Raw genomic sequence first — 12687 nt, 5'->3', positions numbered from 1 at the left:
AATAAGAAAATACCTTTCTTTGTAATTTAGGGTATCAGCTACTTAAAAAGTACTATTTAGTTAATGGGGATTTCGTTTAGTTTAGTTGTTATAGTAAAAGTCTTAAAAAGTGAAATCTTGTTGAAAATTTTCAAAATGGGGCTTCATATCTGTTTTTATTTTTAAAAAGACCAACATTAACGGTCTCACTGAGGTCGTAACACAGTATAGTGCACAACCTTAGATGTTCCATTTAGAATTGGGACAGGCAGAAATAGTTTTTTCTAGAAATCCAGATGAAGAATTGAATATTCTAAGGTTCTTCCCTGAACTAATAAAAACCACATCCAAAAACTTAAAACTCTTGCATTTACACCCCTGCTGCACAATGAGTAGGGCCAAGGCTCATGGACTGAGCCACTGATAGGTGTTATATGTTGGGTAGCTCAGCCAGAGGGAGGGGCTGGAGTAGAAAATCAGAGAAGGACTTGTCTCATGACATGTTACTTCCTGCTGGACAAATAGAAAAACAACATTGAGTGAGGGCAAAGAAAACACTTTCCCCCAATGTGATGATCCCTTGGCTTAGGGAAGAAACGAAATTGAAAACGTAAACCTTCAGAAAAAAACTGGTGTTACGGACAGGCAGAAAGGGGTGTGAGTGGTTCCCACTGTTCACCTCTCAACTGACCCCAATTGTGTTGGTTAAAAATGGTGAGTTAGTCCGCGAGTGCTTTTTAGGGTCAAATAAGCAGACAAGTGACAGGCTTTCTTATAGGTTAAAAAAATAACTATTTTTGCACAATTCCCAAAATGGTCACAACTACACATACACGCTTGAATAGATAAGAGTAAAGGGCAGGATGTAGTTCAACGTGAGGTAGGTGTTTGTTGTTTACAGTAAACCTGTTGGATCTTCTCAGGAGGGCAGTGTCTTTTAAAGGTGCAGGCCTGGGCATTTGTAACCTTGAACTTGTTGAGGTGCTGTAGATTTCTGGTGTTAAGACTTCAGACTGGAGATGGTGGTCACCTTCAGTTCTCTGCTGTAGCAAGTTGAAGTGTAACAGGGCTTCTTCCTTCCTTGGCTAGATCTCTTTCACAGCCTCTGGCTGAATTGCTTTCTGAATGTGTTAGCTGGACCTCCCCCACCCCCAACCCCACCCTCCCTCTCCAGAGGGTTACCTTTTTAATGTAAAAATTCATCACATTAGAGTTTCTGTTAGGAAGCACATGGCTCACTCCCCTGGTGTGACCAAAAAATGGACCAGGATGTGGAGACCATGGCTATCGATTGATGGCTAAATGGGGACCCTTCTGTTAAGACAATGCTATTTCACACCTATTCAATTTTGTTTTTAAGCTGCGAGTTCGTCAGTCTCCAGAATCCTTTGTTAGTTCATTCATAGTGATGAGTCATTAATGCAATAGTGCTCTTTTCAATTTCAAAAGGGATCTCCCCTGAGAGCTATTTGAGACTAGGTTCACGAGTTCCATTCTTGTAGACAGGTTTGTTGATTTCTAATACAGGAGGAATCACATGACAACTACTCCATTTTGACTGTGGTACAAGTGTCCATGTTCTTGTGGTTTTAACAGTTGATTTTTTTTTTAAATCACAATTTTTCCATTTCTTTGTTTATTTCATCATAGCTCCTTCCATGCATGACAGGTGACAGATAGATATATTTAGCTATAATGCACCAGGCATCATACATTTTATATAAATATATATCACAACTGAACAATCTTAAAAATCTAAGACAACTGAGTTTCTTTTTCATTTTTCTAACATTATACTAATCTGAAAAGATTATTGAGCCTCATATCCTACCAAGCTGTTAATATAGGGAGCTTTCCACCAACAATGCATGCTAATTGACCTCGATGTGTCCTGTTCTAACTGTTCATTTCACTGTAAAGTTCTTAAACTCTGGTACCACGTGACTGTGTCCATTTCTCTCACTACTCCCTAGAATCCTGTTTTCACGCCGCTTTCTGCACCGGTGACTCTCATAAGTGGCATCCTTCAACTGTGGTGCATTATATTTCCTTCTTCTCCTCAACTTCAGCACAGTATCTATTTCCCTGTCTACTTTCATTTCTGGCACACTTTAGGACTTGGTCTTTTCTATTAGTTTAACGTCTTATTAGAAGTCATCATCATTATCTCCACCAACTTGAATTTATAGAGCAGCTTTAACGTAATAAAACGTTCTAAGGTACTTCACATGGGCATTATAAAACGAGATTCAACAGCAAGCCACATGAGATGTTAGGCGAAGGACCACAATCTTGGTCAAAGAGGAAGGTCTTAAACAGTGTCTTAAAAAAGGAAGAAAGAAAGGCAGAGGGGTTTAGAGGAAATTCCAGAGCCTAGGGCCTTGGCAGCTGAAGGCACAGCCACCAATGATGGAGCTATTAAAAGCGGAGATGCTCAAGACTCAGAATTGGAGAACAGATAGCTCGGAGAGTTGTGGGGCTGGAGGAGATTAGAGAGATAGGGAAGGAAGAGGCCATGGAGGTATTTGAAAACAAGGATGAGAATTTTAAAATCAAGGTGTTGCTTAACCAGGAGCCAATGTAGGTCAGTGAGCACAGGAGTGATATGTGAACGGGACTTGGCGAGAGTTAAGACACGAGCAGCAGAGTTTTGGATAACCTCAAGTTTATGGAAGGTGGATCATGGGAGGATGGGCAGGAGTGTGTCAGAATAGTGAAGTATAAAGGTAACAAGCATGAATGCTTATTAATATTGTTGTTTATCGACACCACTTCCCTACAGGGAATACCTGAGCACTGGTTTAAAGGGATGTGTGCATGTAACAGAGAGCCATTACATGTCCAAGAACCACACTTCATTGCAGATGCCAGTTTTTTTAAAAAAAAAGATCACAGCATTGATCTGGAGCCTGAAATTTACAAGCAGCTATAGTTTCCTGAATTTGCCTATTTGGATCATTACTCAAGTTTCACTTGTGAGCCAATGACTTGAGATAGATGGGCCAATTCAGCTGCTAAACATAATGATGCCCCCAGCCCCAGGATTTCCTGTGGAGGCCTTCCAGTATATACTAGAAAAAGATTACCTCTTCAAAACTGTCAATCATGAAGAAGATGTTTGGATAACTGATTTTGGATTCCTCTCCTTTACTATCCATTGGGTGCTTGCTTGGGGAAGCAAATACTTGCTGTAAAAAAAAAAAACAGGAAAAGTGATTTTGATTTTAAACAGAGGAGAAAGTGCAGTATCCCAATAAACTATGACAACTTAAATATTACCACAGCCATAATCCCTGTCGGAAATCAACAGAAAGTCTGCAGTCTTATACACAAGTTGAACTACTGCTGTGAGATTCACTGCTTTAATGGAAGGTAATGAGTGATTGGCAAAGTCTGGTGTTGATATCACTCACCATTTGAAAACAGGTCAAAGCACAGATGGTAACTAACCTGTTGAGTTGCCTCTTGTACAATTATTGGCAGCTTGCCCAATAAACCCACTGAGGCAGCCTTCACAATATACCCATTGAGGAGGTACGGCTTTCGTTTACCAGTGCACTGGCAATGATTATTTGCCGATTAGTAGTGAGGAAGATAGAGAAAGAAACCGGATTTAAACTTGCCTGGAAATAGCTGTTGAAGCACTAAAACCAGGCCAAAACTGAGAGATGCATATTACACTTACTTGTGCTCATGTACAATGCGGCATACCATTCACTTTAAAGCACCTATTCCCTATGGACACATTAAATATAGGTACAGAACTCTTATGTTTCCTGGTTGTCATGAATTTGAAACTGGTTCAATTTAAATAAAAAATTAAATTGAGTTACAAGCCTAAAGTTTAGCTTCTAATTGAGGCCAACCTTGGTGGAAAATGTTCTAGACATTGATGTAATTTCTTGTATGGCAAAGTAGTAATGAAGAAAATGGCAATGCAATACTGAACTGAAGTTGTGGAAATTTACTCATTGTTTTAGGCAGAAGTAAAATTTGTGTTATTAAAACAAGAAATGCTGGAACCACTCAGCAGGTCTGGCAGCATCTGTGGAAAGAGAAGCAGAGTTAACGTTTCGGGTCAGTGACCCTTCTTTGGAACTCCGCTGAACCCAAAATCGGGCCTTAGGTTTTTAACTATTTAGAGTGTTTTGGAATTTTACCTTTCCTCAGCAAAATGTCTTAAAAACCAATCAAGACCAGCAGGACCATACTTTCCATATCGCGAGTACCTTGGCATGCACAATAGAGTTAGCCACTCACCTGCGATTTCTTCTTATGGATGTGAATGTCTCCTCCATCTGAGCGTGTGCACACAGCACAAGTCACTACATATTCCAGCTGCAGAAATAGAGAAAAGTAGATTTTGTACCAACTGTGCAGCCTTCTGGCAACTTATCCAAGTGCCCATCTGTTACCTGCAAATCTAAACTGTGTTGAAAGGCTGTTCAAGTGTATGGTGCATCAAGACAATTCTGCTTTCACCAGAGATCCATAATTGTGCATTTTCTAGCATGTTATGCTGGATACAGGTGTGGAATGGGAATGCTAACTGATTTTTGTCCACTCCATAGCCCACTAAGCTCAGTTATAGCTGCCCTGACTAGCACCAGCTAATTCACCACAGGTCAACATTTAAACCTCCCTAGTCTGGTGACTCAGTACCACAGCAGTAAGTATTCTTACCTGAGCCATCCAGGTGCCTACTGGTTCTCTTCATTGCCCTAAATTAATTGTGAAAGTGAACCTATTACCAGATGTTCTGAATGGTGTAATGCTATGTGAGGGTAAGGAGGGGCAGGAATTTCTGAAATGTGTTCAGGAGAACTTCCTTGATAAGTATGTTCTCAGCCCAACTAGAAAGGAGGCATTGCTGGATCTGGTGTGGAGAATGAGGAGGACCAAGTGTACCAAGTGTCAGTCGGGGAGCACTTGGATAAGTGTCATCATCTTAAGGTTTAGACTCGTAATGCAGAAAAGCAAGAAATGAAGTAAGGTAGAATGTCTGGATTGGAAGAGGGAAAATTTCAACATGAGGAGAAGGGATATAGCCAGGGTAAAGTGGAACCAAAGACTGACAAGAAAAGCTGTATGGGAACAATGGGTTAGCTTTAAGGAAGAGGTGCTTCAGGTACAGAGTAGGTACATCCCAACAGGGTGAATGGGCTCCTTGGATGATGAGGGAGAGATTAGGATGATTTATGATGCATGTCAGGTGAATTCTTCAAGCAAGAACCAGGCTATATACAATAAGTTTAGAGGAGAGGTGAATAGGAAAATAAGACCAGCAAAGAGAGAATGAGAATGGAATGGCAGTCAACATAAAAGGGAACCCAAACATTTTCTCTCAGCATGTAAATAGTAAGTGGGTAGTAAGAGGTGGAGTGGAGCCTATTAGGGACAAAGAGGGTAATTATATGCCTGGAGACACAGGGCAAGGCTAGAATACTTCATGAGTACTTTGTATCAGTACTTAATAAGCAAGAGGAATCTGACAAAACATCAGTAGAAGCAGAGAGAGTAGAGGCAATGGATAGGGTAAAGATCAACAGGGGGTGGTGGGGTGGGGGGGAGAGGGGTTCTGGGAAGGCTGGCTATGCTTAGGATAGATAAGTTGTCTGGTCCAGATGGCTTGCATCCCAGGTTGCTAAAGGAAGTGAGGGTGGAGATAGTGGAAGGGCTTACTATAATCTTCCAATCGTCCCTAGATACGGGAGAGGTGCCTGATGATTAGAGATGGTAAATGTGACACCCTTATTCAAGAAAAGGTGCAAGGACATTCCTAGCAACTACAGGCCAGTTAATTTATCATCAGTAGGGGGTAAAGGTTTCGAAACAATCTGGTAAAATAAGGATAGCCAGCACGGATTTGTAAAAGATCACGTTTGACTAATCTAATTGAATTTTTTGATGAAGTAACAGAGAAGGTTGATGAAGGGAATGGTGCAGATGTTATTGAGATGGATTTTAAGAAAGCGTTTGATGAGGTACCACATAAAAGGCTGGTTTAAAAAATTGAGGCTTGTGGAATAGGAGGGTCAGTGTCCTTAGAGCAAAGGAGATTGAGGGGAGATTTAATAGGAGGTGTAGAAGAGGCTTAGATAAGTTAGACAAGGAAAAGCTGTTTGCATTACCCAATGGTACAAGGGGACACAGATTGAAGGTTTCGGGCAAGAGATGCAGGGTGAATGTGAGGAAGAACTTTTTTCAAAAAAAAACACAATGGATGTTAATGACCTGGAACTCGCTGCCTACGGGGATAATAGAAGTGGAGACAATTAATGATTTCAGAAGGAAATTGGATGACCACTTGAAGGAAATAAGCTTGCAGGGTTATGGGAATTGAGCAGGGGAGTAGGACTGACTGGATTGCTCTGTGGAGAGCCGGCATGAAATTGATGGACCGAATGGCTCCCTCTGTGCCATAAATGACTCTGACTCAGAGACTGGCTCATTTGAAGCATTGTTAGAGATACAGCGGCACCCCATGCACCTCACAAAAATTGAGTAGTTGCTAATGATGACTGAGAGAAGAGGCAGTTTGTGAAAAGTTTGCCGTCCAGACCTCCTGGCGGAGCGGGGAGGGGGTTCATAGCATCCAGCTCCAGTGTTCCCCTCTCCTGGGTTACACTTGGGGAGGGGAGGAGAGGAGGGGGGGAAATAACTCTTACAAATTAAACAAACATTACACAAAAAGCAAAAAAAGTGTGCGCCTTTGTTTTATTGCACAAACAAAAGCTATTAAATTAAAATTAAACAATTTAACAGATTTCCAAGAAAGCAAATACAGACAAGTTCAGTGGGATTCTTCCTCCCAGTTAACAGTTTTTTTTTTTTAAATGGCAATTTTGTAAATTTTCAATAACATATCCAGAATGACATTTTCCCGTATTTGCTTTTCTCGGACTTGGAAATGTGGACAACTCTGGCAAGGCATCCCTGATGGTATAAAGAATTAACCACAGTGTGGAACTGGAGTCACTTGTAGTCCAGACGGCACAAGGGGGCAGCACATATCATTATATACCCCAGCAGCAGGAGAGAGAAATTTAAGTTTCATACTTGTACTTTACCACAAATTGACAGATTACACAAATCCAATTTCACAATTTGTCACTGTTGAATTTGAATTCATAACCTCTGGGGTGTTAATCAAGCACCATAATTCACTAAGCTATTATATATGAAGTAAAGAAGCTCCCTGTCAAAAATATCTAATCATTTTATATCCTTTTTTTTTTGGAAAAAGTACAGGTTTGTGTGTTGACAGAATGCCCCCCACTCATCAGATTCACTGACTAATACAGTCCCTGGGGTGAAGATCATAGCTGAAATACCCATCACTGCACAAACCACAAGCTCCTGTTAACGCCCGTGGGATAAAAATAAACATTTATAGATTTAAAATATTCAAGATTTGCAAATAAAGAGCTTATTGAGTGGAATTTAGGGCAGCGATAACAGTCGAGCTGAACCCTTTACCGCAAGACAAGAGAAACTGGGATTGTTTTGCTTAGAGTAGAGAAGATTAAAGGGAGATTTAATTGAGGTGTTCAAATGTTGAAGGATTTTGACAGCAAATAAGGAGAAACTGTTTTCACTGGCGGGGGGAGATCGATAACCAGAGGACACAGATTTAAGAGAGTTGGCAAAAGAACATAAAATACGTCATTATGATCTGGAATGCACTGTCTGAAAGGGGTGCTGGAAGCAGATTTGATTGCAGCTTCCAAAAATATGGCCGCCATCCTTCCATCTACGAGAAATGGACATGCAGTAAACAATCCATTTAGGTGGTGTGTCTTCTCTTGGTGCACCTTTGCTGATGGCTGTGAAGGTCAATCCTTGAGAGGAAGCTTCTGCCACAAGTGCTGCATGTGAAGGTGCCAAGTGACACTGAGAGTTGTTGTTTTTGCCGTTACCTATTTCCAAGCTGCTGTAGCAACTGGTCATTGTGGTAGTGTACACCAGTCCACAGGATGGGTCACCATTTCGCTCTCTCACCAGCTAGTGGCTCCCAGGTGCAATGGTCGACATTCAGGGCCTTCATGTCACACTTGCAAGCATCCTTGAAGCGGAGCTTTGGGCGTCCCACTGGTTGTCTGGCTCTGGCTACCTCACCGAAAAGAAGGTCCTTGGGTATGCAGATGTATCCGATCTACCAAAGCTGCCCCTGTTTGATTAGGGCCAACATACTTGGGAGCTCTACCTTTGAGGGAACTACCGAATTTGTGATGTGCCCCATCAGGATAGGACCATAATGCAGTGCAGATATCAAAGATGGAAATTATTGAGCTTCTTTTCCTCATAATTGTAATTCGCCCATGTTTCAGAGCAATACAGCAAGGTGCTGAGCACCCAGGCCTTATAAACCATCAGCTTGGTCCTAAGGATCAGCTTGGTGTTATCCCATGCGCATGAGCTTCCAAAAGACAATTGCACATATACTTGAAAAGGAAACATTTGCAGGGTTATGGGGAAAGAGCAATGGAGTGGGACTAATTCAAAAAGCCGGCACAGGTACAATGGGTTGAATGGCCTTTTTCTGTGCTGCAAAATTGACCATAATCTGCCATCAATAACAGCAAGGCTAATGGCACTAGAGGTTATTCATGCACAATATTTCAGCAACATAAGGCAAGGGCAGATGCACAGTTAAACGTGGAGATCCAAGAGTTGTTGGCAGAGTTGTGCTGCTCCGTTGTTAGCTTTGCAAAAATGTCATCTCACTACTGAAATACATTGAATGGCATGAAGTCACTGGAAATGCAGAATATAAACTAAACTCACCACAGAAAATTGTAATTCCCATTTCAATCCAAGTACCCTCTTGATGACATGATAAGTGTTAATTATTGCCAAATAACCTCTCTGCAACTAAAGTTAATGGTAAGCATCAAGTCTCATTCATTCCAATTTTAATTTGTTGTTGGAAATTTAAAATTGTAACTTTTTTTTTAAAGTTACTTTTCCTTTGACTCCCCCCCCCCCACACCCCTACACCCCTCTCACTTAAACCAATCTTTTTTTCCTGCTCTATTTCTCTTTCTGTTCCTGATTTGGCATTGAAGTCACCCACTCTAAATTTATACTTCATTGTGCTGCTAATATTGCAATCCTCAATCCTTTAATTGGATTGGTTATGAAGATGCACAGTTGCTTGCCCTGAACACTCAGGTTTCCCTTGCTAGATTCGCTGCTGCAGCCAATTATGGTCCACTAAATCAGATTAACAATTAAAAATGGAGCTGCCACTAGAGGGTGCTCTAGTTCAGCTACAATCAGTGTCTGATTCTCGAGAAATTAGTCCCACCTGTAGGAAGAGATTTTATGGGCAGTGATTATAACATTTACACTGCAGTGGCTCTGGTCTGAAGGAACTGAAAGGGTATTAAAAGGGTGCATTTTTCTAGTGAAATTTCTCCCTCCTTATTTACAGTGTTTGTAAAGAAAACAACTCCTTATGCAAGGCTAGAACATTAAGTGTTACTGAGCTATTCAATTAGAAGGGCAAAGTCAGCCTTATCGGTCTTCAATTTATGTTCCCACATACACGCTTTCACCAAGTCACTAGACAGTGAACAGAAAAGGAAAAAAATTCAAACCTTACCTAGCACATTGTCACTTCCACAAAAACGCTTAACAGTAATTAGTTTATTTTAAAGTTCAATTATTGTTCTGTAAAGTTGTTCCAGGACTGTGAACCCTGGTTGACTTTCCCCTCCAGAGACAGGGAGACCAATTTGATAGAGCCCCCCTCATTGTTAACCAGGTTGAAGTTCACTCACTTAGTACAGACCAAGGCCTAAACATAGAAGCTACCTGGCCTGTTTTACTTCAATACCACATCAGATACATCATTTAAGTCTACTTGGAGCAGGAAATCCATCTCGACTTTATGCATTTTAAAAATTACGTAAGCAACTGGCAATTGCAGAGACTTCTGGTAACAGAAAATGGAACAAGCTGCCTGGCCAATGGCCAGCAGGATATTATAGGCTTCACTGGTTTAGATAGAATCTTGGGTATTGCATCTCAAGGATGGTGCGTTACCAATAAGAAACTATCCAGTCTCACTGTACCTTCTGCAAAACGAGGTTCAGGTAAACGCTCTCCTCCCAGTCAATGTCTGGGTCACCGAGACCAGGCAGCTTCTTGGAATCTCTGCGGTAAACTTCAACTTCAATCTGGCAGTTCAACAAAAAGAGGAAAAAACAAAAATGTTCTCACTTAATATTTCCACACTGGGCTAATGCCAGATCAGCAGATTCACAGAATCGAAAGGAGTTGAATTATTTTGCTCTTACATTATATTCTGAGTTTTCTACTGATGTTTTGGGGAATCTAATTCCATTATTTTCCCCATGAAAGCCATATTCCAGGTCCCTTTCGGAAATGAGAGCACATTAGAACTTACAGAAAATTATGACGGGGATTGTGAAAGACTGCAGAAGGGTATAGATAGGCTAAGTGGGTATAGATAAGTGACACATGCAGTACAATGTGGAACAATACAAAAATAACACTTTGCAAGTAATAGGAGAAGGAAACTCAGCTTAAAATGGTAAGACTTTAAAAAGGGACTGGAGGAGAAGGACCCTGTTGTGCAAGATCTAGACCATTAAAGGTGGCAGTACAAACAAAATCCTTGGTTTTGTTCAAGAGACATAGAATACAAAAGCAAAAATAATTAATATTGAACTTGTACAAAGTCTTAGTTAGGCCACAAGTTGAAACATTTGAGCATCTGATTCTTGGAGAGAGCCAATAGCAGTCGAGCAATCGCAGCACAGTCTCTCAAGGATGCTCCCTGGGACAGTCAGCTACAGCTATAGAGAGAAATTTGGAGTTAATTTTTCCCCTCTACTGACTGGGGTTCAGAAAGTTAAGGCCTGAAAAGGTCTTCAAGATTATGAAGGCTTATAACAAAAAGGTTAATAATAATGAGTTTACAGAATTGTTGTTTCCGTTGGTTAGCAAACTGGTAACAAGAGGGAACGAACAGAACGAAAGTGGGCCTGACTTTACTTCTCATTTCAGTTGAGATTGTGAAAGACAAAACTATAGTTTCACCACAAAATAATTTTCTCCAAGCACCCTTTAATTAGTTTCCTGCAATTCCAACTGATTATGGATTTGTAATCCATGTCTCTACATAGAAACCATTTGGAACCGTTGGATCCTGCTTTATTATACACAGGTATTGATTTGTTCTGTTCACCTTTTGAATTAAATATATAACTAGCTATATAACTGCTAAATTTGTTACATACTCTGCTACAACTTGTGTTGTTCTGCACATATTGCTTTTTAATGTTAAAAAAAAAAGTCCCAATTAAAGGCCTGCTACCCGAGCCGAACCCAATGGGACCCAACGACACGTGTCGGGTTTGGGTTGGGTCAGGTCGCTCTTCCGGGTCCGGCTTTCGGGCTCGGGTTGGGATCGGACACGGACACAGAGTAAGTATTGCTGGTAAGTGTTAAAAGTAAAAAACCTACCTGAGCTGAGAGTCCAGGACATCAAGGAGGGAAACTGAGTCTGCGCAGTGAGCGTCTCTATGATGTCATCACGCTCATGCTGCAGCTTCCTGCAGATTCAGAGTCGCAAGGTAGGGGAAGGGAACATTCCAGTGATCAGGTCGGGCCGGGCACGGGAAAAATGGAGGGACTCAGGCCAGGTCCGACATGGTTCTGTCGGGTTCGGGTCGGGTTTTTTTCCCCTGACCTGAGCAGGCCTTTAGTCCCAATGTTGCAAGGAGGATATCAATGTGAATGGGCTTTCCCTTCGCACACAGAAACCTGCCCCCCTCACCCCCCCCCCCCAAATAATAACAAGTTAATATTGACGAGTGCATCAGATAGACTTCACTGAAGGACTGGAAAGAGAATCCATTTGCGTGGGCGACACTCGAAGTGATTTCTCCTCCTCTTTGTTCAGAGGTAGTCTAAGATATGTTCTGGCTGGGAGCCAAGCATTGAAAACTGGACCTCCAATACAGCTTGAAGTAAATCAACATGTAAAGTGGAAATGGGATTCTACAGTCCAAGCACAGTAGATTCCGCAAACCTTGAGGTTTGATCATGTGACTTCTGAGGGAATTTGCTTTTTGAAGCTGCCTAATGTCAAGCTTTGAAAGTAGTGTGACTGAACTGCAAACTCAATACAATTCCATTTCCCTAATGGATTCACTGGCAAAACAAAAACTGGCTCAAGAGGGACAAAGAAAGCTCCCCGATGGCTCAACTGGTTATGGCAATGAATAAAGGGGAGGGGATATTTGGTGGAAGAGGAGATTTGTTTGTAAAAAGTATAAAAAACATGCAGGAAACTGTGCTGATATGGTTCATTATCAGTAAAGGTTTTTACTCCAGTAGGCTACAGTCGCGCACTGTACCACCTGTTAGGCTGGAGAGAGGATTAATGCTGAGGCACTTTCCCCATAGGTAGAGAACACCACTTCTGTCGCTAATGGAAGCAACTCCTGCTGTTCGACACTAAAGCTCTGAATCCTCACATTCAGAAAATCATTTCCATTAGCAACAGCACTCAGGAATGCCAAGGAGAGAGGGAGAAATGGAAGTGCATGGGACAAAGCAGACAAGGAGGAATGAATTGGGAGGGTTGGAGGAGAGAGAGTACTTTGAGCAGTGTCCAGGGAGTCAGAGGCCTCTGTGTAGCAGGGCAAGGATTTGGATCCGGGAGGGTAAAAG

At 41.5% G+C, this 12687-nt stretch overlaps 1 protein-coding gene across 5 annotated transcripts in view; it reads right to left on the bottom strand.

Annotated features, from left to right (window-relative positions):
* Positions 1–12687, bottom strand: part of kiaa0930 — a 131144-nt gene that overhangs the window by 51938 nt on the left and 66519 nt on the right. For 4 of the 5 annotated variants that reach the window (XM_068050824.1, XM_068050827.1, XM_068050825.1 and 1 more), the window contains exons 3-5: positions 10059–10163; positions 4240–4317; positions 3066–3167 (exon numbers count right to left, since the gene is read on the bottom strand). In XM_068050824.1, coding sequence (XP_067906925.1) covers positions 3066–3167; positions 4240–4317; positions 10059–10163 — 285 coding nt within the window. The remainder of the gene's footprint in view (positions 1–3065; positions 3168–4239; positions 4318–10058; positions 10164–12687) is intronic. The other variant, XM_068050826.1, reaches the window with a different exon arrangement.

Source organism: Heterodontus francisci, chromosome 18, assembly GCF_036365525.1.
Source record: "Heterodontus francisci isolate sHetFra1 chromosome 18, sHetFra1.hap1, whole genome shotgun sequence".
Classification (NCBI taxonomy): domain Eukaryota; kingdom Metazoa; phylum Chordata; class Chondrichthyes; order Heterodontiformes; family Heterodontidae; genus Heterodontus; species Heterodontus francisci.
This window is presented reverse-complemented; position numbering and strand designations above follow the sequence as displayed.